Source organism: Solea solea, chromosome 1 (genome assembly GCF_958295425.1).
Source record: "Solea solea chromosome 1, fSolSol10.1, whole genome shotgun sequence".
Lineage (NCBI taxonomy): Eukaryota > Metazoa > Chordata > Actinopteri > Pleuronectiformes > Soleidae > Solea > Solea solea.
In genome coordinates this window covers 39,295,429-39,317,600 of record NC_081134.1, presented here as the reverse complement: position 1 = coordinate 39,317,600, position 22,172 = coordinate 39,295,429, and the positions used below count along the sequence as shown (strand labels likewise).

The window sequence follows — 22,172 nt, the reverse complement described above, 5'->3', positions numbered from 1 at the left end:
GTTGTCTATTCTTCCCATGGATGTCTCACTCTAATCCAGGCAAAACCTATTAAGTAGCACTCCAGCTGACAGGAAGAGATAGATTGACTGTTTTTATTCGGCCTGTTGAGGGTGAGAAGTCATGCAGATTTAGATGGAGACATTGTGCACGAGGGACAAGGGTTTGTCTCTACATGTCTGGTTTCTATCTCAAGAAGTGGAAAACACTCTATAGAGGACAAGTCATCTTAAAATGATTTATTGGGCTGCTACTATTTGGGTGACTTTTAGTGAAACCACTAGAGGGGGACAAACTATACTACTGTGCAAAACTGTGTGGAGAGCCTCTTCTTCTTCAGTCATGCAATTTCCAGCAGGTGAAGGAGGTTTGCTGCTCACCATGTTAGGAAAGTCATCCGACACAGAAAAACACGCTCAAACATTTTGTGCACGACTGCACATTTTTGCCAAAGCCGCACGTTCACGTGGTAAGTGTTTTTAAAGAGAGGGGGAAAAAAGTGAGATAATAGAAATCAAATCGGTTTGAATGTTGCAATCACCTGATGAGCAAAATCCACCAGCTGACAGAAGAGTGTCTGGTATCAAAGAAAAACGCAGGGGAGTTCCATTTTCATGTAGTTACACAAACGAATTGATTCAAGATAATTACGTTTCTTTATCTTAGCAGATGTGGTACTTCAAGCTGAACAAGCATACACCATAATAATAAGAGGTCAGTGTCATTTGCAGAACGTTTGTGGTTGTTGATTCTCGTGTTGACTTAACGAAGTTCTTGTTTGGGAGATATTTTGAGGCTGGTTCCAGCAGTTGCTGGTGTGGGTGGGGGCATGATTGCTCCTGTTTTAAGGTGTGAATGTCCTGCCTTATACAGCACTTTGCAGCTTGTAAGCGCCAGAAAGCGCACAAATGGTGTTGAATAGGCCCCGTATTTCGTCACATGCAAAACAGACTCTCGGGGAAGGGACGGTCTCCAAGCCAGCTCCACAATGGGTTTGTGTCTAATCCAACTTGTTTTCACTGTCTTGCTGGGAAGCAAGGGTCCGCACATTAGCGCTGCGTTAACTTGAACAATAGACATGCATTCCCGAAACTTAGTCCTTTGACACTGAATTGCAATCGTGCAAAGTCCCCAGAGGGAATCCAACTGTGCGCACAGCACTCCCGACCACTGCGCGCTCTCACTGCTCCATGGAGCTCCATGGCTCCGAATTCTTTATCCGCTGACCAATTCCAATGTGAGATGTCCTCAGGGGAGAAAAGTCTCGTTGAGGGGGTCAAGGCACGAATGATATCTGCTTATGAAATAAGATGATACTGATACTCGGAAGCTGTGGATTTCTCACACTCTGCAAGAAGTTCCAAATTCAATCTTTTTATTTGATGCTGTCCATTAACCTTCTAGTGTTGCAGCTGACAAATTCTCCTCTTTCACTTTGTTTATTAGCTCCCCCTCGTGTATATTGCGTGCCAAAAATTGTTGATTGCATGCAACTTCAATCGAGATGAATTCTTTCAAGTATCCCACCACCCCGCCCCCCTCGAGTTTTACCCACGCTTTCAGTATCATTAATCCGACCTACAATTTATGAAGGGCACTTTTTATGGGGAGAGTAAAATGATATTGTTTGGAAAAATACTTTGTTTAATTCTACATTTATTAATTTACCACAAAGTGCCATTGTGTGTTAAAGCACTCAATGTTTGTGCGTAAATCTTGGCACTGTTTCCAAAGCAAACTGGGACCCTCAGAATGTGTTGTAAGTTGTATGTTGATATCACCTAAAGGGTTATTTACAGGTTTACTGTCTCTTCTCTCGACTCTCCCCTCAAACCCCCCCCTCCAGCCACCACCCCCGCCCCCAGGCGATCACTCATTCTGCTCTCAGATAACGCCTCATTCTCTCCTCGATTACGCAGCGGGATTTACATGAAACTGTTAATTGTTTGCTCTTCAAATAGAGTCAGCCTGGAGACAGCAGTCTGCCAGAAGTTAAGGACCGGCTCTTTGGCCTCCCTCCCCCCTCTCTCCGTGCCCCTGTCCGAACTACACTGGCCGATTTTCCCCCTGGGCTGATCAGCATGACAAAGCACTGGCCGGAGCAGAGTCTCTTGGCACCACCCGCTCCGTCCCACACTGGAGAACACCACGACCATCAACTTGACTTACACAGACATGGGCAGAAGGCTTTTCTCTCCGCCGGTGTAACGTGGAACTCTCCGGCCCATCACTGGTCACTTTCTCCAGCCCAGATGGGTCCTCAGCAGCCGCAGCAGCCGCGCTCGGAGAAGCACACAGCGCGCCCCGAACACCTTGGCACCGCCACGCCATTCATGGATAAAACCTCGGCACCGAGCGCACCGTTCCCAAACAAACAAGACGAATCTATGAATCGGGATTCATGGGTGAATGAACAGAAGAAAAGTAAGAGCAGCGAGGGGAAGAAGAAGAACTATCAGCGGTATCCAAAACCACCATACTCGTATCTTGCCATGATTGCTATGGTCATCCAAAGGTCGCCGGAGAAGAAACTGACATTGTCTGAGGTAATTGGGAAAATAAGTTTGTCAGTACAACTAAGTATTAATGTGTGTTTTAGTCCCAATGCTGCATAGATGTCTACTTTCATCCTGACGCCTGTCACGTCTGAAGTATTTTATTAATGAAAACCACTCTCATGCTCAAGAATTTCATCAGGAAATTACTTCCACACACTTTTCTTGTGCATGGACAATGCATGGCCAGATGGCAACTTTTTCAGTTTACAAAGTGACACAAACCAGCCACCTCTGGGTGACACTTGAGTGACTCCCATTCCTGCCATTCTTGGTTGGCTTTGATAAGGTTGGACTACAGTGAAACCAGACACTGATCTGTAAAAGGAAAGTGATAAGATACTAAATCATGTTTGAGTTGCTCTAACAGAGTCTTTATCATGTTGATCTATCCATTTAAGAACTGCTATAATCCACGCCACTTTATTTTTAATTACTAAAAACAGTCTACTAAAGTGTACAGCAGGAGGTTTTGGGCTGCACCTCTTGGCCTAAGATCTGTTCGTACTCCAAATGATTACATAATGAAGTTAATGTTAGTGTACATACGTTATCTGTGCTCACTGATGCTCTTTTCATTTTCAGATCCTAAAGGAGATCAGTACCCTCTTCCCATTTTTCGAAGGAAACTACAAGGGCTGGCGGGATTCAGTGCGACACAACCTCTCATCATACGACTGCTTTGTGAAGGTTTGTATGACGTGACTGTAAAAATAATTCACAAGACAGAAAAAGCCTTCAGGTGTGCTTCAGATTAGTGGCCTTGAGGGGGGAATATTGATTGGTGAATATTGAACGGTTTCTTATTAAGCAGCCACTGTGGAGAAACCATACATCGGGGTTCGTTCTGGTGCTTGAAAATGCTTAAAATAGAGACCGTCTTTCACAATAAATAGCTCCCTGATGACTGAGAAATAAGGGGCCTTCCATGCTTCTGTTTATCTTGAATTTTCCTTTATCCTTCTGCTCTTACAAAATACAGTTTAATTGTGACTTGTCAAAGAATCATTTTGAGTATGTACTGTATTTGTAGAATCTAATGGGGCTCGAAAATGGACACCGAAATTGCTTGAATTTGTCATAAGAAGCCGTGTGTTAACTCTGATTCTCCTGCGACCTGTAGGTGCTGAAGGACCCAGGTAAGCCTCAAGGCAAAGGCAATTTCTGGGCAGTGGAGCTGAGCCGTGTTCCTCTGGAACTCCTCAAGAGGCAGAACACAGCGGTGTCGCGCCAGGATGAGACTATCTTTGCCCAGGACCTGGCTCCCTACATCTTACAAGGACACAAGCCAGAATCTGAGCCGACCTCTGAACCTGTGACCTCTCTCCTCCCCATGCGCACTGGAAACCCTTCCCTACCACAGGAGGACTTGTTCCGACCTAAGCTGGACTCATCCTTCGCTATCGACTCCCTGCTACACAGCCTCCGGCCGACGAGTGCTTCTGGGGATGTGGACGTGACTTCCAGGGAGTGCTGGGGTGAGATGGAGCACCCTCGGCCCTCTCCTCCTCTGCGACCACGCTACACATCTTCTGCCCGTAGTGCCTCTGCCAGCTCTGCCAGCCCGGCTTCCACCTCCTCCTCCTCTTCCTCTGATGAAGAATGGAAGGGGGTGACCCTGTCTGGGAAGCGTGTTCCCCCAGATGGTGAAGCAGGGTCAGATGGGTATGAGGATTATCGGCCACCACTGCACAAATCAGCCAGACGGGAGAGTTCTGCACCTCCATGGGAGCTCCCCACCTCCTACGCCAAATATGCTCCCCCCAATGCTGTTGCCCCGCCCAGCATGCGGTTCAATGGAGGCCCTATCATGCCACTGCACGGTGGACTTCCCCTTTATAACTACGGCAGCTCTCCAGTCGCTCCTGGTCACTTTTTAGGTCACACATATTGGCCCATCCTCCCCAGTGGACGGGTTTCAGTCCAAGCCCCTCCCCTCATCATGGACCTTGACAATATGTTGCAGTCGGTGCCTCCGAATAAGAGCGTTTTCGACGTCCTGGTACCAACCACTCCGAACTCTCACGCACACCATCAACCGCCAAGTCAGTACGCCCTGCAGAACGGGCCTCCTTTAAACCGTTACCAGTACTGACTGAAAGACTGTCGCAAACAAAAGACACAATCCGTCACACGGATGCCAAACCACAGTGATGCAGGGGTGAAGTTTAATCAAGATAAGAGAGAGCGAAAATGTGTTATCTGCTGCAACTTTTAGTAAACCGAGTCTCACTCATTTCCTCCAGCTGAAGGCCTCTAAACTGCAGACAGTGCTGTTGATGGATTCATGTTTTTAGAAGATGAAAACCACTGATTTATATATATATGTTTTTTTTTTTAAAGCTCAGGCGTTTTTCAGACCCAACTTTAACAAAACATCTACCTCAGTTCTCAGCTCTTTGCACCGCCTTTGTGATTTGCACTGTCTCTTATTGGCGTGAAACTGTGACCTTTTATCTGTTGATCTACTGTGAACGCTGAATGTACTGTTGTACAATCATGTGAAATACCAACAATGACAGGCTGGACTGTGGATGTGAACATCTGGAAAATCTGTGTTTAAAAACAGCAGAATTATAGTATTTTAACAGAATAGAGGCGGGAAAAAACTCAATTTAACTGCTTGCATTGATTCTGTCCCTTTTCATTTTGGTGTTAACTTAAGTTTTTTTTCTTGTTGCATTTGAGAATCTGGCAGGTTTACCACAGAAATATGCTCAGATTTAGATTCTTGTCAATCTGTAAAAAAGCTGCTGCTGCCATGTTTACGCGACAATCTACTGCTACACAACGACCACTATCTACCTCAGACTGGGACGTGTTCCTGTGAACGTTTGCACTGCTGGTTATTTTGCACTATTTTAATGTTATGATCACGACCAAAAGGAACTTGCTTTTAAATGTCTGCCTACCATGACGGCCGAATGTTTTCTAACTTTCTCACTATGTACCTGTACAGTGCTGAGCTGCAGTGAAACTTCATCTCAGAGTATCAAAAGAATGTAATGGAGTTAAATAGGGAATGTAATAAAATGCTGTTTATTTTACTTAATGTGGGTTTTAATAAGTTGTTTCTGTGACTGGTTTATGTGCTTAATACTAGACTGTGTTGGTTCTGCACGTCTGTAAACACAACCGGGTTTTAAAAGGTCCCCCAGTATGTTGGATTGATTTACCACAGGAATTGAAATCCATAAACAACCAGATAACTATCTTTGATCGACAGGCCGTGGTATCTGCAGAGGAGTTCTCAGCACACACACACACACACAGCTGATTTACATCAACAGTCCAGCAGCCGTCAGCCTCCTGCTGCTTCCACTGCTGTGACCACTCTCCTTTTTATCAGCTGCCTTACGCATGCCTGCACTCCCTCCCCATCCTCGTTCCCCTGCTCCCTGATCATTCCTGACCTGGAGGAGGGAGGAAGGGACAGTTTGACTCCACCCCCCCGCCCCCAAACACATACATGCATACGAGTGGTCTTTGGAGTAGCTGTAGATCAGGAGCTCTGAAGTGCATTGTACCACTAACCAGAAACTTGGGTTCAATCCCCAGTTCCTCTGGTCCACAAACCTCAGTGCTCTTGGGCACGTGTTCCCTCTCTTGGTACAAAACCCAAATATAAGCACTGTGTTTTGAATGATTTGACAAAAGATTCCTCCCAATTAGGAAAAAAGTGGACAATCTCATCAGCAGAAACTGGGTTTAATTGTGTTGTTAAATTAACAGGTGTGGTGTTTGTATTTCAGTCGTTTTTTAAATTGTGCCTTTTTTTCCCAAAGTGTTCAATCCTAACAGCTAGGATGAGCACCATAGATAATAGATGTAAGTTAAAGGTCTATTACAAGAGTGGTGCTTACTGAAAAAGTACAAAGTAGAAACTGTTAAAATATCACTGGCCTACAATCTAAGTCTTAATTCATCATTGTACTGGGATTAAACCTGTTGCTGCTATTTTTCATTTTTCACTGTGTGCGTGTTTTCCCTGATCTCCTCCGACTCATCTCCTGATTTCTTATTCCTTCTCACACTCCCTCTTGTGCCATCCGGTATTCGAATACGCTGCCTCTCTCCAGAAAATTCTCATTCAAGCGCCTGTGCTTTGGCTTAGGTTTGTTGCTGGTTTCCTCCTCTCCTCCATATCCTCCGCCACCGGGAGTGTAGAGGCAGAACATGTCCTGTAGTGGGACACGAGCAGACGTCACAGTTAACATCCAAACATGAAAAAGAGCCAGCCTAACATGAATTCTAAATCACATTTCTGATCAGCACGTTTATAGCATCAAGTAATAATTAGGTCAGCACCACCTGACATAAAAACTGCAATAAAAACATTAGGAAACATATACTCTGTAACAAATGCTGGTTCACACACTCACCACTGTATTTCATATGAATCCGTTGGTTGGTTTTCTCTCAATCAGAGGAAAATGCATATGCTGTTTGTTTTTTTTGCATCAGCAACTACAGCACCAGGTCTACCACTTTAAATGGTCCAAGAATGAACTCAGAATTCTGTAAAACTGCTTTTCTCCTTCTACTCACCAGGGACAATGAGCTACAACTACAGACACTGCAGACACTTAAACACATTTAAAGGCATTATGGACTGACATGAAAGAAACATGTTGTTTCACAAAGCTTTTTGAGGGATTAGGATTAAGGACCTTGTTGGTATGGCACTTTCAATATATATCTTGTTTAACTCTCCTTTAATAACCTCCTTTTAATTTGTATATTCTGTTGTGAGTTTTATATCTGAAATGTTCTTGTCTCTGTAACTATTTGCTATAGTTGCAATTTGTGATATCTATGCTGCTATCTTGACCAGCACTCCCTGGAAGAAGAGATCTTGTATCTCAATGGGACCTTCCTGGCTAAATAAAGGAAAGATAGATAAATAAAGACGGCAATGTAATTGTTTTCTTCCCTTGTTTAGTCATAGGACACTATTTAAAAGCACAGTATGTAATTTCTGCTGTGGTGACCAACATAAAATGGTTAATTACTTTGAATAGAAATAAGAGATATTTTAATAATCCCCAGTGGGAAATAAGATATTATATATTAGATATTTTCGTGCAGAAATATGTACACATCTTGGTGTAACGTGGTGGTTTTCATGACAACATTCAGTAAGGTCTCCTTGTAGATAGATATATTTTTGTTACACTTATTCTAACAATAATACTAATAATTTTTCTCACATATATACTGTACATGGTGCAGTCTTACCCCAGGCTGTAGCGGGATGCTGATTTTGGCTCCCAGGTTGAGCTGTCTGCCGTCTGCCCTGTGGAGCAGGTTCAGTCCTGCTGCACCATCCTCTCCCCCTGATAAGAGTAGACAGAGTGAGCACTGAGGAAACACCCGCACTTTGCATTACAACACACAACACTTCATTGTTTCAAGTCAATAGCAGCGTTGGTTGCAGATTAAATTCCAATGTCACTGTTTTGTACAAGGATAATAAAGGTATTAAAACAACCACGATGAATATCAGAGTGTTTACCTTTGAGACCGTAGGGTCGAGTGGACCGTCTCTCGGTGAGTACAGACAGAACCACCTTGTTCCTGAACAGAAGTTTCCGGATCACACCGTCTCCACCGCAGTGCTTCCCTGCGCCTCCCGAGTCGGGCCGCAGCGAGAACTGCTCTAAAATCACCGGATACCTGAACAAATCAATCAATTAGTGGACCCAACAATTTCACAAAAAAAAAAAAAACATTTCTTTGACTGATGCTTTACCTCTTCTCCAGGATCTCGGGGTCAGTGATGCGGGTGTTGGTCATGTGACTGTGAACTCCACTCCGCCCGTTCCAGCCTGGCCCTGCCCCTGCTCCCCCGGCAACCGTTTCATAGTAACCAACATTCTCTGTGCCAAATGAAATGTTGTTCATGCAGCCCTGATGTACGGCAGAATGACAGTACATCCATTTAAGCAAGGAAATAATGACACATCTTTAAATATTCAACTTACAAACTAAAGGCACAACTTTTTGTTCCTACATTAACATAACTTAATTGTTCGTACCTGCGAAGCGGCGCATACTTCAAATGCCTTAAAGATGACATCGACCACTCTCTGGGATGTGAGAACATTTCCTCCAACCACAGCTGCATTCTGGGAAGGCTGGAGGATCGAGCCAGGAGGGATGATGACTTTGATTGGCGCGAGACAACCCTACAACATGGAAAAAAAAAGATGATATGAATGAGATAATCCTAATAATCTTTGAGTTCTGAAGAGGTGACACTAGAAAAACAGGACATTATACTGGAAAACAGTGAAGTGCAGAAGTGGACAAAAATATTAGAATTATTGGGATTTAGATCATCTATATGGACTAAATCCATAAGTGACGCTGTGTTTCTATCATGGTCCAGTTCAGTTTGGTACAGTACGGTGTGGTTTTGAACCGTAAAGCCCAAGGGTCAGGTTTGTGTTTCGACTGAGAGCAGTACCTTTACTTGGTAGGTAGGGTGTGGGCAGCGACGACATCAAACGCTACACAACAGACAACAATGGAGGACGTCCAGCAGCTCTTTTTTTACTGCTCAGTTTGTGGCTGTTTGTCTCAATAAGACACGAAGCTTTGTATGAGAATAGACTGCAGGCGTTTTCCTCGACTTCTATGGGGTATTTATTGCTAGGGAGTGATGGTTTTTTTTACCGTACCATTTTACTCTGGTACCACAGAATTGAACGGCTGGGGCCAGTTATTTGGTACTATTCCTAATGGAAACACAAAAAAAAATACCTTACTGTACCGAACCAAACTGAACTGTTCCATGTGGTGGAAACACAGCGTATTCTGTCTTTTTTCTTTTTCTTTTGGACCAGTCCTGTATGTCTTTTGTTTTTAATGTTGAAAAAAGCTTGATTTAAAATAAAATTTAAAATTTAAAATGATTCTAAGTTCAATGTGACCTTGAAACTACAGTGAATAACTAATAACCTAAACCAATTACGTTATTTACACTTACATCCTGTTTTCTAGAGGCTATGGTGCTTTCATCATTTATTTAATACTACTTGGGGTCACTCATTAACCCTGTTCTGCTGTGTTTGCTCTTCACTGGAGGGCGAAACTAACCTAAACGAACGATGGTTACCTGGTTGAGTGGGATGTCCTGTCCGACCATGCAGCGCAGGCAGTAGATGAGGGCAGAGAGGGTGATAGCCCGAGGAGCATTGCAGTTCCCCCACACCTCTGTCCCAGTTCCCGAGAAATCAAACACAGCACTGCCCTGTAACAACGGAGTTTTCAATTTCAATTAAACGTCAACTCTAATGTGCACAATACGCAGCATATTAGGCTTTCATGTTAACATTGTGCTTCATATCCTGAGTAGATTCCCACCGCTCACCTCTTCTTCATTAATTTGGACTCGCAGCCTGATTGGCGTCCCGTCATCCATGAAATCCTCCGACTCCACCTCCAAGGATCCAGTCTGTTGCCGTCGACAACGTGCAAAGTCTCTCAGCATGTCCCTCACTGCGAGCTCTGCATTACTCTGAAACCGTCAAACCCAAAGCGACGGCGGTACAACTCGTAAAGCAACACTTTTCTGAATGATCACATCGTTGTTGTCATTTTACAAAGATTTACATGACCTGACCTGAATGTACCCCATGTAGGCTTGGACCACAGCCAGTCCATAGCTGTCAATCAACTCCCCCACCAGCTGGCTGCCTCTCTGATTGGCTGCCACCTGAGCCCGCAGGTCTGACAGGTTGTCATGGAGATTACGAGTCCCAGAGCAGTCTGGGTACTGGGCCGGAGCCATCAGCGCTTCAGTTACAGCTGATATGGAGACGGGAGGAAAGGCCCAGGGAGAAATGTGACACAAGAAGAGGCACAGAGAGAAAAGCATGACAGGAAACTGAGTGAAGAAAGTGAAAGTTAAAGTAGACCATAAACATTCGGACTCCTAAGTCTCATATTTTGTTAAACCCTTTGATTTTTACATGCAATATGAGTGGTCTCCATTAAAGCCACAGTATATATTCCATCTCTCCATCTCTCCATCTCTCATCTCCTCATCTCTAACCTTCTTCCTGGAAGACCCCGCCAGTGACAAGTTTGAAAGACGTGAAGACGGCGCCCTCCTGCTCAAGGGTTGTGGAATGAGGGGGCATGGAGCCTGGAGTGATGCCACCTATGTCGGCATGGTGCCCTCTGCTGGCCAGAAAGAACACCGGCTTGCTCAGCTCCTTCCTGAACACCTAAAGTGAGAAGAGGGAAACATGGGCCATGTATCTAAAAGCTGATCTTCCATTTTTCAGGATGAGGACCACAAAGTAACGACACACTGAAAAGCCACCACTGGTTGCAAAACGAACGTCCTGGGAGGCTAAAGATCTTAGCTGCATGTTTTCGGTCTTCTCTAATATGATTGACAGCTGGTATCATCCAATAGATGCTTGGTTGCAGGTGAATTTCTGGTTTCAAAAACTGACACATTGACAAATTGCTATTTTCAAGGATTCACAACGGGAGTTCATTTTAAAGGAATACTTTTTTGTATATACAGAGGGAAAGAGCAGTGTTCAAGAAAAAGAAAAGAAGTGAAGAAAACTCCACAGACTGACTGGTGTGATGACAGTGAGGTCCGGAAGATGGCTGCCTCCGGCACATGGGTGGTTACTCAGGAGGACATCCCCTTCTCTCAGCTCGTTCCCCAGTGTTCTGATCTGGAAAAAAGCACGAGTATAGAACGTATGGTGACTCCGCCTCCATCAGATGTGTCACCTCGGCAGCATGACTGCACACACAGTCTTTACCTGGTACTGGACAGTCTCTTGCATGGCACCCAGGTGAACGGGTATGTGAGGTGCGTTGGACACCAGACCGCCGTCCGGTCCGAACACGGCGCAGGAGAAGTCGAGGCGTTCCTTGATGTTGGTCGAAATGGAGGTTCTCTGGAGAACTCGGCCCATCTGTTCTGTAGAGGGAAGAAAGATGGAGAAAAATGTTAAAACTAAAATATAACCCAGGCTTTACTTCATACTTCATATCCTGTTCTCACCTGCTATGCTCATAAAGCGGTGGGAGAAGATGGAGAGCTGCACAGTGTTGAGCTCAGTGCCCAGGGCACAGTGAGGGTCCGATCCAACAGCAATGCAAACATCGCCCCCTTCTGTCCGATGGGCCTCACAGCATGGCTCCACCAGGATGGTGCTGCACGAGGAAAGAGCAGAATTAACCTTTAAAATGTCTTGATTCAACTTAAAGTATAAGAATTTGAATGAAGAGCAAAGCAAAGTGCCTGTTCTTGTCAATGATGATGGCTGGTCCCTGGATGCTGTCACCACATGGTAGCTCCTCCCACAGATACACGCTAGTGTCCAGGTAACCATCTTCAAAGTAACACTTGGTCATCTACAGAGAAGAACAAGAAGTACTTCATATATATATATATACACATATATATACATATATATAAAAATGGTAATGAAAAAATACACAAGATGAATGTAAATGAAATATTAAGGTGTGTGTCCATATACCGTGACAGGCTTGGCATGTTTGGATCCCATCTTTGTTTTATACACAGATTTGATACCCGATTTTCCACAGCCCCTCACTCTGATGTCATCCACCATGATGGGTCTGTCTGGGATGGTGAATCCAAATTCCTTCAAGTAACTAAAAGGGAAATGAAGACAGAAAACAAAACATTACAGTAAAAAACTAGTAGTAAAACCAGAAGGAATGTAAATAAATGTCATCTCCAAAGATTACTGAGCTCCTCACCTGTGGAAAAACAAATGTAAACATTAGGAATGAGACAGGTCGGAGTGCACATGGACTGCACACAGTGACATTAGCAAACAAAGAAGTAAACAGAGAGCTAACCGTTTGGTGAAGGCACTGCGAAAGTCTCCTGCTTGACAGGACTGTGCGTCGCTGGGGTAACCGGCAGCGGTGACCATGAGCGCACAGTCGGTGCCCTCGTAACGCAGGTGGAGGAAGACCTCGATGGTTATCTGATCGCTGAAGAGGACAAGAGACATTGAGGCTGCTTAGTCTGGCGTGCATAATGTCAAAGTATATCACCATAATTCTCTGTATTCATGTCTACTACAAGAGTACATGTAAATGACGGTCCACAATGCAGCTTTGAACATAAACAAATGAGCTGACAGCTTAATTAACAGCTTTCTTGCACAAAATTCAAGCACTTTCAATGAGCCATGTCAGTTTAAGGTGTTTTTCAAATATTTTCAAGGGCTATGACACTTTCTTTTTAAGCTCACAAACGTTCAAGGATTTCAAGGAGCCATGGGAACCCTTTAGCTTCCCACCATTGGCTGCCAATTAATTTTAGAACTGATTTCAAGGTTTTATTATCTTTTAAAGCACATTCAGGTCTTACTCCCAAATACATTTCTCTTCAAATTATCCCCCAATCCAGGCTGAGTACCAAAAGGGACCGGGCTTTTTCAGTCCGGGCCCCAACTCTTTAAATAACTTGAGTGTTTTTATAACAGTGAAAGATTCACATGCCGACGACTGGTTAAGCCCGATGTATGCCGTGTTTTTTTTGAGCGCTGACCTGTTGAAGTCCCGCGCACAGAGTGTGTCGCGGCAGCGCTTCGAGAGCTGCTCCACCCTCCGGTCAAGCTCGACGAAACAGCGCGCTTCGTACTGCAGCGAGCACGGCTCCTGCACCTCCTCCACCACGTCAGCGAGAGCCAGGCCGTAAGCTGAGAGTACGCCACTGTACCTGAGAAACACAGGCACACACATCAGTGACAAAGATACTGCCGTCACTACTTTCAGTGAAAAGGGTTCAAGAGAAGGACCATAGAATGTATATAAAATAGACAGGAGTCTTCCAGTCTGAAAATTAAAGCCTTGGAAGTAGGATAGACTTCAGTAGGGAAGACTCCAATGGTTGCAAAAGGAACTTTTTTTCCTGAGTGAACTAAGACTCTTCAACTGGACTCCAATAATCTTAGAGCAGACCTTGACAATGCCGTTCAGATTGCTCTTGTGTTTCACAGCCCATTTAAAACAATGATAAAAGCTACATCAAGTCATTTAGACCTAAATAAAAGAGTTCAGTTTCTGCATCAAGTGGATTCTTTGTTGTCCACACTTCACCTCTGACTCTGTGTTTATGTTGAACTGAAGCGGAGAGTGGAACACTGTTCCCAGATATTTGTAAGTCTCCACAAGTGGGTCCATTATTATATTCAGTCTATGAACACCGACACAGTCCCGCCAGCCTTACTTGTGTATAAATACAGTCTTCATCCCCAGTGCTCGGGCAATAGCACAAGCATGTTGTCCACCTGCACCGCCGAAACAAGCTAACACATGCTGAGACGTATCGTGGCCTTTCGCCTGTGAGGGGTGAGGGTGTGTGACGAACAGAGAGAGAGAGAGAGAGAAAACAAAACATGGTTTCATATTTTTCAAGCTTAAACAAATTGTTCCAAGAAGCTCGAGGAGCCTAAATGACCTGTGTCAGTGCTCTGATTGGCCGGCACATGGCCTCATTCGCGACACGAATGAATCCCATGGCGACCTCCTCCACGCTCATCCCCGAATCACCGTTGGACACCGTATGGTTGTTTGTGGTCACCTTCAAATGAAAGAAAAAGAGCATGAGCCGCAACGTTATTAGATTTAGATTACAAAAGAAAAGTGGAGCTTGACTGAATCTTTCACGAGTGCCTGCCTGTGACTGGTTGGAGGACAAGAAGACGTTGATCTCTTGGGTGAGAAGACGGAAGTGCTTCATGGTGTCCTCGGTGGACAGTGGTTCGTCCTCGCCGGGCCCAAAGATCTTTGGGAAAAATGAAGGGAGGAGTCGTCCAAGGGCTAAGTTGGCATCGGTCACGGTCAGAGGGCCACCTAGAACAGATCATCGGTTATTATTCTGTTCAAAGCTGCGCAAAACCTTAGAGAGACATAGAAAAGCAACTCTCCAACAGAGTACATCAACAATCGTGTCACAGTCATGTTTTATTTTGTGAGCAAACATTACAGCAAGTGAGAGTCAACCCAGTTTGTTCAAACATTTAAACATTTTCAGGTGATGTGTATTTATGTAATGAGGGAGGATGTGGCCTAAAGTGTTCTACAGTGAGATGTTTTTCATTTAGTTGCATCACCATTCTGCACACAAATAGTTGTATAATAATTGTACACGCAAAGATATTCTCCTGAGGAAGCCATAACTCACTTTTCCTTTGTTAAATATTCAGGTTTGAGGTTAATTATCATTTTTTGGATTGACTGTAACTGTATTTGTTCAACAATAAAATGAATCCTCAGGAACATAACTTCCCGAATAATTCTGAGAATCAGTGGGGCTGAACATGTTTGAACATGTTTGCAAATCAAAATCGCTGTCATTTCATTGATATACTTTTTATTGTTAGAGCTACAATTAATTGTAGTTCTTTAATTTCAGATTCTTGTGAATCTTGAAAATAAGAATGAAAATAATTATTATTATATGTTGGAAATAAATTATATCTACAAGTTCTTAACCTTGTGTTAGATTATATTTGTTAATATGTTGATGGTGTTATCTAGTAGTGCTCTGTCCTGTTTTGCATAAGAAAACATTAACTGAAGCTTAATTTAAATCGATATTTGACCCCAATTATTCAGCTCTGATTAGTGCAATCCCTGTCTGTGTCCCTGTCTGTGTACATGGATGAATAAAATTTGAACTAAAGAGTGGAAGAAACTGCTGACGGTGAGAAAAAGTGAGCTGGATATGTATCATTATCAAATCTAATAGGTTGTGGATTGAAAAGGATCAGTGAATCAGAGACAAACATTTAAAGAACAAAAAAAGGAAGCATTCATTCACCTTTCCTGTAGCACGCTGGTCCTGGATGTGCTCCTGCAGACTCTGGTCCAACCACAAACATCCCTGATCTGAAATATTAGGAAAACAAAATCAAAATTTACAAATATGAATCGAAAGGAGAAAAGTCTGACCTTTGTTGGTTACAAAAGCCTTTGATTATAGAAAACAAATAAAGACGTCACTTTTCAGGAATTCCTTCTCTTATTCATGACACAGCAATATTAAGCAGATCAGTCCCAAAAACACACTGACCTGAAGAAGAGTCTGGATCCTCCTCCTGCAGCCACAGTGTTGATGTCCAGCTGCGGTGCTTGCAGGGTGACTCCAGCTGTGGTGGCCTCGAACACATGTTCGTACTGGCCAGCGTATCGACTCACATCTGTGGAGGTTCCTGCAGGGGGGGTAAAAAAAAACCCAGAAGTTTATAAAAGTTTATAAAAGTGACCACAATCAGACACACTCCGGCGTTCACTCGACTCACCACCCATGTCAAAGCCAATCACAGGTTTCTCCTCCATCTGGCTGAAAGAGGTGACGGCATAGCCCACCACACCCCCGGCGGGGCCAGAGAGAATGGCCCGTGAACCACAGAACTTCTCCATGGGAGTCAGACCGCCATCTGACTGCATGAACAAGACATCCACGTCCTGACGTCACGGGGAAACAAGAGATTACTTTCATCTTTGGAACATCAGCTGACCCCACTGCAGCTTTTAAACACATTTACTTACATTTATTGCCACTTGTATGACGTCATATCATTTTTTTTATCACTTTTTATAATGTATTTATCTGTTAAAACATCTTCTATATTGAATATAATGTCATTGTGCTCATTGTGCTTGATGTGTTTCTCATTTTCTTATGCCTCTTTCTGATTTTTCTCCCTATGATTTTATTTATTTATTTACGTATTCCGTCATACCTTCAGTCCACCCTTAAATCCAGAGGTGAAGCCTTTCAAATACTGACGGATGTTGGGTGTGAGGTAGGCGTCGGCGCAGACGGTGTAACCCCGAGGCACCGCCCGCACCATGGACATGACCTCGCTGGACAGAGACACCTGGGTGAAGCCCAGAGAGCGAGCCAGGGCGCCCACAGCTTTCTCATGATCGGACCACCTGAGGAGAAAAAAGAGCGAGAGAGAGAAACAAGTCAATCCTAAAGGTTCTGATGTAGTTTCAAGCTGCTTTCACACATGCACTGAAACCAGGGTGTTCTCCGGAGTTTGTACCAGAGGGGCTTCATTTCTGCAAATCTGACATCCTTCTTCAGAAGATGTCTGTGAGCTCATGTGAGCTGCTGCCTTCTTCATACGTGAATGGCAGAGGGGTATTGTCCAAAGTTCTTTGTGCTGGTCTTGTTACTTTTAATCCTCCAGATATTTTTTTTTAATAGCAGCGGCTTTCTTTGTCATGTGCAGAAGGAAAACACCTTTTTATGTAAGTCGGCCTCTTTGATTTCCATCTTTTTTTATGATGGAAATGATGGTAAATCATCGACAGACTGCTTCCGTTAATGGGAAAGGATTTAAAGAACATATTTATATGTAGTTATTAACATATGTTTTTACATACGATATTGTTTATTATTGTTTACTTTTTGTGCTTTTGGAATCATTCTATGCATCTATGTATTACATAATGTTTTTCTTTTAGTGGACTACGAAAGACTCGAGTAACAAAGTTTGAATTGAATAGACTTTAAATACAGGGGCAAAGAATAAAACATGATTTTCTACTTAACAGACTAGAAAATTGGACACTATCGACATATTCACTTTACAATCTTCGAAAACAAGAAGCAGTGTGTGTGTTAAGAAAGAACAACAAATAGGTAAACAGTGAGAGAAGAAAGGAAATGTAAAGTAAACAGGTTGTTCTACTGACGTGTACGAGTGCAGCAGGAGCACAGCCACACTGGTGATCCCACGGGACAGGACTCCTCTCAGCTCCTTCTCGACGTGCTTCAGATCGAGCTCCTTCCACACCTCCAGAGAATCCCCAGTGCTGCCTGAGAAACACACACACACACATACAGTAAATTTACATTTCTTCTACAGCATACTTTAACTAGTTTAGTAGTAAAACAAAGTATTGGCCAAACAGATGAAGTGCATGGACAAAAAGACATTAAAGCTGTAGTGTGTGGCTTTTCAATATCAGGACATTTAAATAAATCTCTTGTTCTCAAATGTCTTGCTTTGTCCACAGAACAAAATGATTGAATTTGAATGATTTCTTTGTTATATGGAGCAAAGAAACCAGAAAATATTCACATATAAGAAGCAGGGGAAATCACAAAACTTGTTTTAATAATGAAAAACCCCTCAAACCGATTATCAAAAATAGTTGAGGATTAAGTTAGTTCCGGTCAGAAAGGGCATACGTGGCCATCTTTCAGTAAAATAACAAGAATTCGAACCTGTGACAACACGCTTGGGATCCTTCCTGGGCAGCTGGCAGCCATCTCGCCTGAGGACGACGCGCTCATCCACCTCTATCACCTCCTCGTACAGCACTTCAGGCACTGCGACCTCCTGTTAATATACACACCACGATAACACATCGGACTTATAGTGAGATAAGACTGGATATGACATCTTGCAACATAGACGTTCCGTCAAATTAGGTCAACATTTGAGTAAATGAACTGCATATGAATGGCACTTAAAATTTAGACGAATAACTTTAAATGTTATTTCTCATGCTTTTTTCATGCTGCGTTATAGTGACAGCTTATATTATAACAGAGCATCAGCTTCATAGATGAGTAACAACTTCAATAACATGTCAGGGGCAAACTTCAAGACCTGCTTCCTTTCTCTTTAAGACAGGGTAATAACTAAACTCTACAGCATGTGGTCTCAGCCCTGTATCCAGGCAACTCATAAACACCGCCTATATGCTTTCTCACGTGGCCTTTCTTCTGCATTCTGACGCTCACTTTGAACTTCAAGACTATGCTCGTCTTCGTCTATGCCTGAGAAAGACATCATGGTCGAAAGTTCGACTCCACCCCTGGCTGATTGTACTCAATTCCAAAGCCGTTTTGGATTAAAGCGTCTGCTAAATGATATGTAATGTAATGCCTCATATAACCATGCTTTTAAGAAGAAAAAAAGAAAAAAAGATGACAAACCAGATCAAACAGCTTCGGTCTGGCCTGTGTGCCAATGTGCAGCAGGTCCTTAAAGCCCTTCGTGACCAGGAGAGCCGTTCTCTCTCCCTCTCTCTCCAGTAACGCGTTGGTCGCCACCGTCGTGCCCATTCTGATCCAGCCGATGAGTGAGGTGTCCACAGGCTGATCGCGAGGAAAGGCCCGTCCTGTTTCCTGTCATTATACGTATGCAGACAAATAAATAACACACACTCCTCTATAGCTGCCATTCCACTAGTGATGTGAACACATTATACATGACACATTACAGTACATCCCAAGACTCAATATGCTGTGTTTTTGTCCCTTGTGCATTGACGACAGCCGTATTATGAATATCGTGGTATTTTGCGTGGCGATATTAAATCGCTTTAATTTTTTCATTTTGTAAAAATGTTTACTTTTTGTGTATTAGCATAAAACGAAATCAATTCATGTTTCAGTCCACTAGATGGTGCCAAGTGCTAGATGATTTTGCAATATCTTGATAATCTTGATTATATATATATATATATATATATATATATATATAAATCAGGTGTCTCTGGTCATTCCCATCCCTACCTGCAACACAATAATATTATGTATTTTTGTGAGTAAAATGGCAAACGTTTAAGTAAAAACTGTCATGATACACAAGATCGCTGAAGCTTGAGGAGGTTTAGGACTTTGGACGTCTAAGACAAAGCTGCCTCCTTTGTCTTGGACAGTTTTTCAGTCCAACCCCAGCCTCGCTGTTCCAACTACAACAACAACATGCATGACCTTTGTATCTTCAGGCAAAAAAAAAAAACAAACATGTTTTAACCTCTGTGTGACCTCTAACCCGAAGATAGTGCTCTCTAATCCCTAACCCATCTTGTGATGTTACCTCTTCCAGGACTCTGCGGATGCCTTCAGTGGGAGCGTCTTTATAGTTCTGTGGGTCTCGGGAAAGCAGTTTCAGGACTCTTTCACGACCATCGGGCAACCGGGCAAACACATCAGTGAAAGTGCCACCGCGGTCTATGGCAAAGTCAAATTTTCCTTCAGTCTCAGCCATAGTGGAGGAGGTAAAATAAAAACAACCCAAAAACTCCTGAAAATCCTGGACCTGGGAGAGGAGTCAGAGAAGGACAGAGAGAAAGTGACACAGAGATAGACCGTGTTCAGTGCTGATATGAGAACATGTGAGATATCTGCTGAGAGGGAAGGACGAGAAACACCTTTCATTCATAAAACTCTGCAACAAAGACAACCCTCGCCCTATCTGGGTTGATTATCAATCACCACCAAGCTTATGTAAAAAACACTCACACACAAACACAAGTTTGCGCTGCTACTCTTGAGACGCCACATTGCTGTTACTGTCTACTGTTAAATATAACGTGTAAACAAGTACTGAAATGTAGGGCTGTGACTAATGATTATTAATCTGTTGATTATTCTCTCGATTGATTTGGTCCATAAAATGCCAGAAAACGTTGAAAAATGTTGTCCACAAACCAAAATGATTTCTAATTTTAATTTAAGAAGCTGGAAAATCAGAAAACTGGTTTTAATAATGAAAAAACCCTCAAAGTGTTTAATAATTGATTAACTGAGAAATTGTCTCAGCCCTACTGAGAGGTAACCAAGTAGAATAAGCAGTATGGAAGCTCAACTAAGTCCTTGTGGCAACATTAGCTCTTGCAGCTGCATAATGCTGTTAAAACTTGGTCATTACATGAAACACTGCAGGCTCATGTGTTCACTGCTACAAGGTTTGTAATTCATTCATTTTCTATGGTGTAACTGGGAAACTGGTGAGGATTTTCTTTATGGTGTTGTGCAACTTCTGTGTGGAGACTGTTTGTCTCACTGTTGTCTTATTCTTCTGTTACCGGTTTCTTAAGCTATTCTTCACAGAGCCTCCAGGATAATATGAGTCTGAACATATAGATGCATGCTAATTCCACTCCCAGTCGCATTATCAGGGGGTGTTACTCCAAATTTGAGAGGTTGTATTTAATAGGAATGGGACAAGTTCGCTTTTTTGTCCAATACCTACATCACAAACTCGAGTATCTACCGATAACGATACTGCAAACGCGAGTATTTACCGATACCAATATCACAAACTTAAATATCTACCGATATCGCCCCAAACACGACTCAGCTATGATTTTTATTTACATTTGATTTTGACCATACCAATACTGACCAAATACCAATTCCCAATTTAATTTAAAATACACAATTACATATATTTTAAACGTAGAAATAGAAATTGTCATGCAAACATGACAACTGTCCTAACCTACCCCGCCCCCCCTAACAACGCCACTGACGTATGTAGTTTTTCTGCATGTCTTCCAAATGATGTCATAGCTGTCACATTATATGCAGTTAAAGACTATATAGAAGTTTTAGCAGGAGCAGAGACTAGTGACAGAGACAGTGTCTGCTGCTGCTGTGACATCAGATGAAAAAGCTCCACATGAACCTGCAGGAGGATGAATGACCCACACACCGACAACATAATCCCCGCAGATCATAAATGCAACATAACATTATGTAGTAAGTTTCAGTTATGGACAGTGGACAAGTGAAATGAGCACTGCTGCCTCGACGTTCAGTAATGAACATAAACTATACGTGTGTCAATGCTGCGGCTTGACGAAAATCACCAGAACTAAACAACAAAGCAGTAGCGACGTCTTTCACTCACCTGTCCGCAGGTGCTGCTCCGATTCTGAGGCTGGAAATCTTTAGGAATCCTCCTCCTCCTCCACTTCTGTAATCGGTGCCTTTACTACCGAGACCACGTCGATGAAACCGGGTCAGTTGAAAAAAAACTGAAGTCTAAGCTCCGCCCCGCCGAAAAGATCCGGTGTCACTTGGCGCCCCCCTCTGGTTATAGTAGATATATATTCTTTTTTTTTTCTCTAAGAGAAAAATCAGCACCTGTAGATCAAACGAATTAAATCACAATAATTAAAGTATAAGTGACCACAGCTGATGAAAAAGAAGATTTATTAATAAATAAAAGGGTTATGGGGTAAACAACAACAAAGTAAGTAAGTAGAAAGATACAAACTAAGGTACTTTACTCATAAAATAACTTTATTATTATTATTGTTTATTTTCCAGTTTTTAATGCATATTTGTTGACTGATTATACATTTAAAAAAAAAAAGAGTATTTAAATCATTCTAAATTTTGGGGAAAATTTAACCTCAACCTTACACCGGTTGGTTAAGAGTAAGGATAAGGTAGGGTGTTGAATCAAGATAACACCTAATCACTAGCTTAGGGACCATCAGTACATTCCTGTTTGAATAGCAGATAACTATTTATTTATACAGCCTCCACTTTGATTTTCTATGTGACCAGGGGTCAACAAGTAAATTTGGGTTAGGGACAGTATTTATTTTTTACTACTATTCAATGTTGTATAAAAATGGCACATTTAAGAGATGTGTTGGTTTTTGCCATAGAATGTTACTAGTGTCTTAAAACTGCTCTTTTTTTTCCAGAATAAAGGCTGTGGCCGCCAGTTACCACTGGGCTAGACAGGAAACACCTTTTTTTTGTTGGTGAATTTCTGTATTTTACAGTGATTTAGTGATTTAAGAAGCAATGTGATTATAACTCA

The 22,172-nt window shown here is 42.8% G+C and overlaps 2 protein-coding genes across 3 annotated transcripts; one reads left to right on the top strand and one right to left on the bottom strand.

The window, feature by feature from the left end:
- The first annotated feature begins 379 nt into the window (after nt 1-379).
- On the top strand, nt 380-4,894 carry foxh1 (forkhead box H1). Of its 2 annotated transcripts, none has more exons than XM_058629484.1 (4): nt 380-467; nt 1,960-2,544; nt 3,139-3,243; nt 3,677-4,894. In XM_058629484.1, exons 2-4 carry the CDS (start codon nt 2,080-2,082, stop codon nt 4,646-4,648), a joined length of 1,542 nt encoding a protein of 513 aa, XP_058485467.1. In that variant the 5' UTR covers nt 380-467; nt 1,960-2,079; the 3' UTR covers nt 4,649-4,894. The 2 variants fall into 2 exon arrangements, with proteins under 2 accessions (XP_058485467.1, XP_058485458.1); XM_058629475.1 differs by lacking the exon at nt 380-467 and adding an exon at nt 650-990.
- Nucleotides 4,895-6,245: 1,351 nt separating this feature from the next.
- Nucleotides 6,246-21,363, bottom strand: oplah (5-oxoprolinase, ATP-hydrolysing). The gene is made up of 28 exons (XM_058629498.1): nt 21,246-21,363; nt 19,428-19,649; nt 18,539-18,730; nt 17,822-17,936; nt 17,287-17,410; nt 16,323-16,518; nt 15,879-16,044; nt 15,650-15,788; nt 15,398-15,465; nt 14,252-14,427; nt 14,033-14,155; nt 13,802-13,914; nt 13,121-13,291; nt 12,421-12,558; nt 12,072-12,210; nt 11,831-11,943; nt 11,591-11,742; nt 11,346-11,506; nt 11,154-11,255; nt 10,613-10,787; nt 10,181-10,365; nt 9,929-10,075; nt 9,674-9,808; nt 8,592-8,741; nt 8,306-8,463; nt 8,069-8,229; nt 7,792-7,889; nt 6,246-6,734 (listed from the first exon to the last, which is right to left on the bottom strand). The coding sequence occupies exons 2-28, from the start codon at nt 19,596-19,598 to the stop codon at nt 6,582-6,584; spliced, it is 3,921 nt and encodes a 1,306-aa protein (XP_058485481.1). The 5' UTR covers nt 19,599-19,649; nt 21,246-21,363; the 3' UTR covers nt 6,246-6,581.
- Nucleotides 21,364-22,172: the final 809 nt, after the last annotated feature.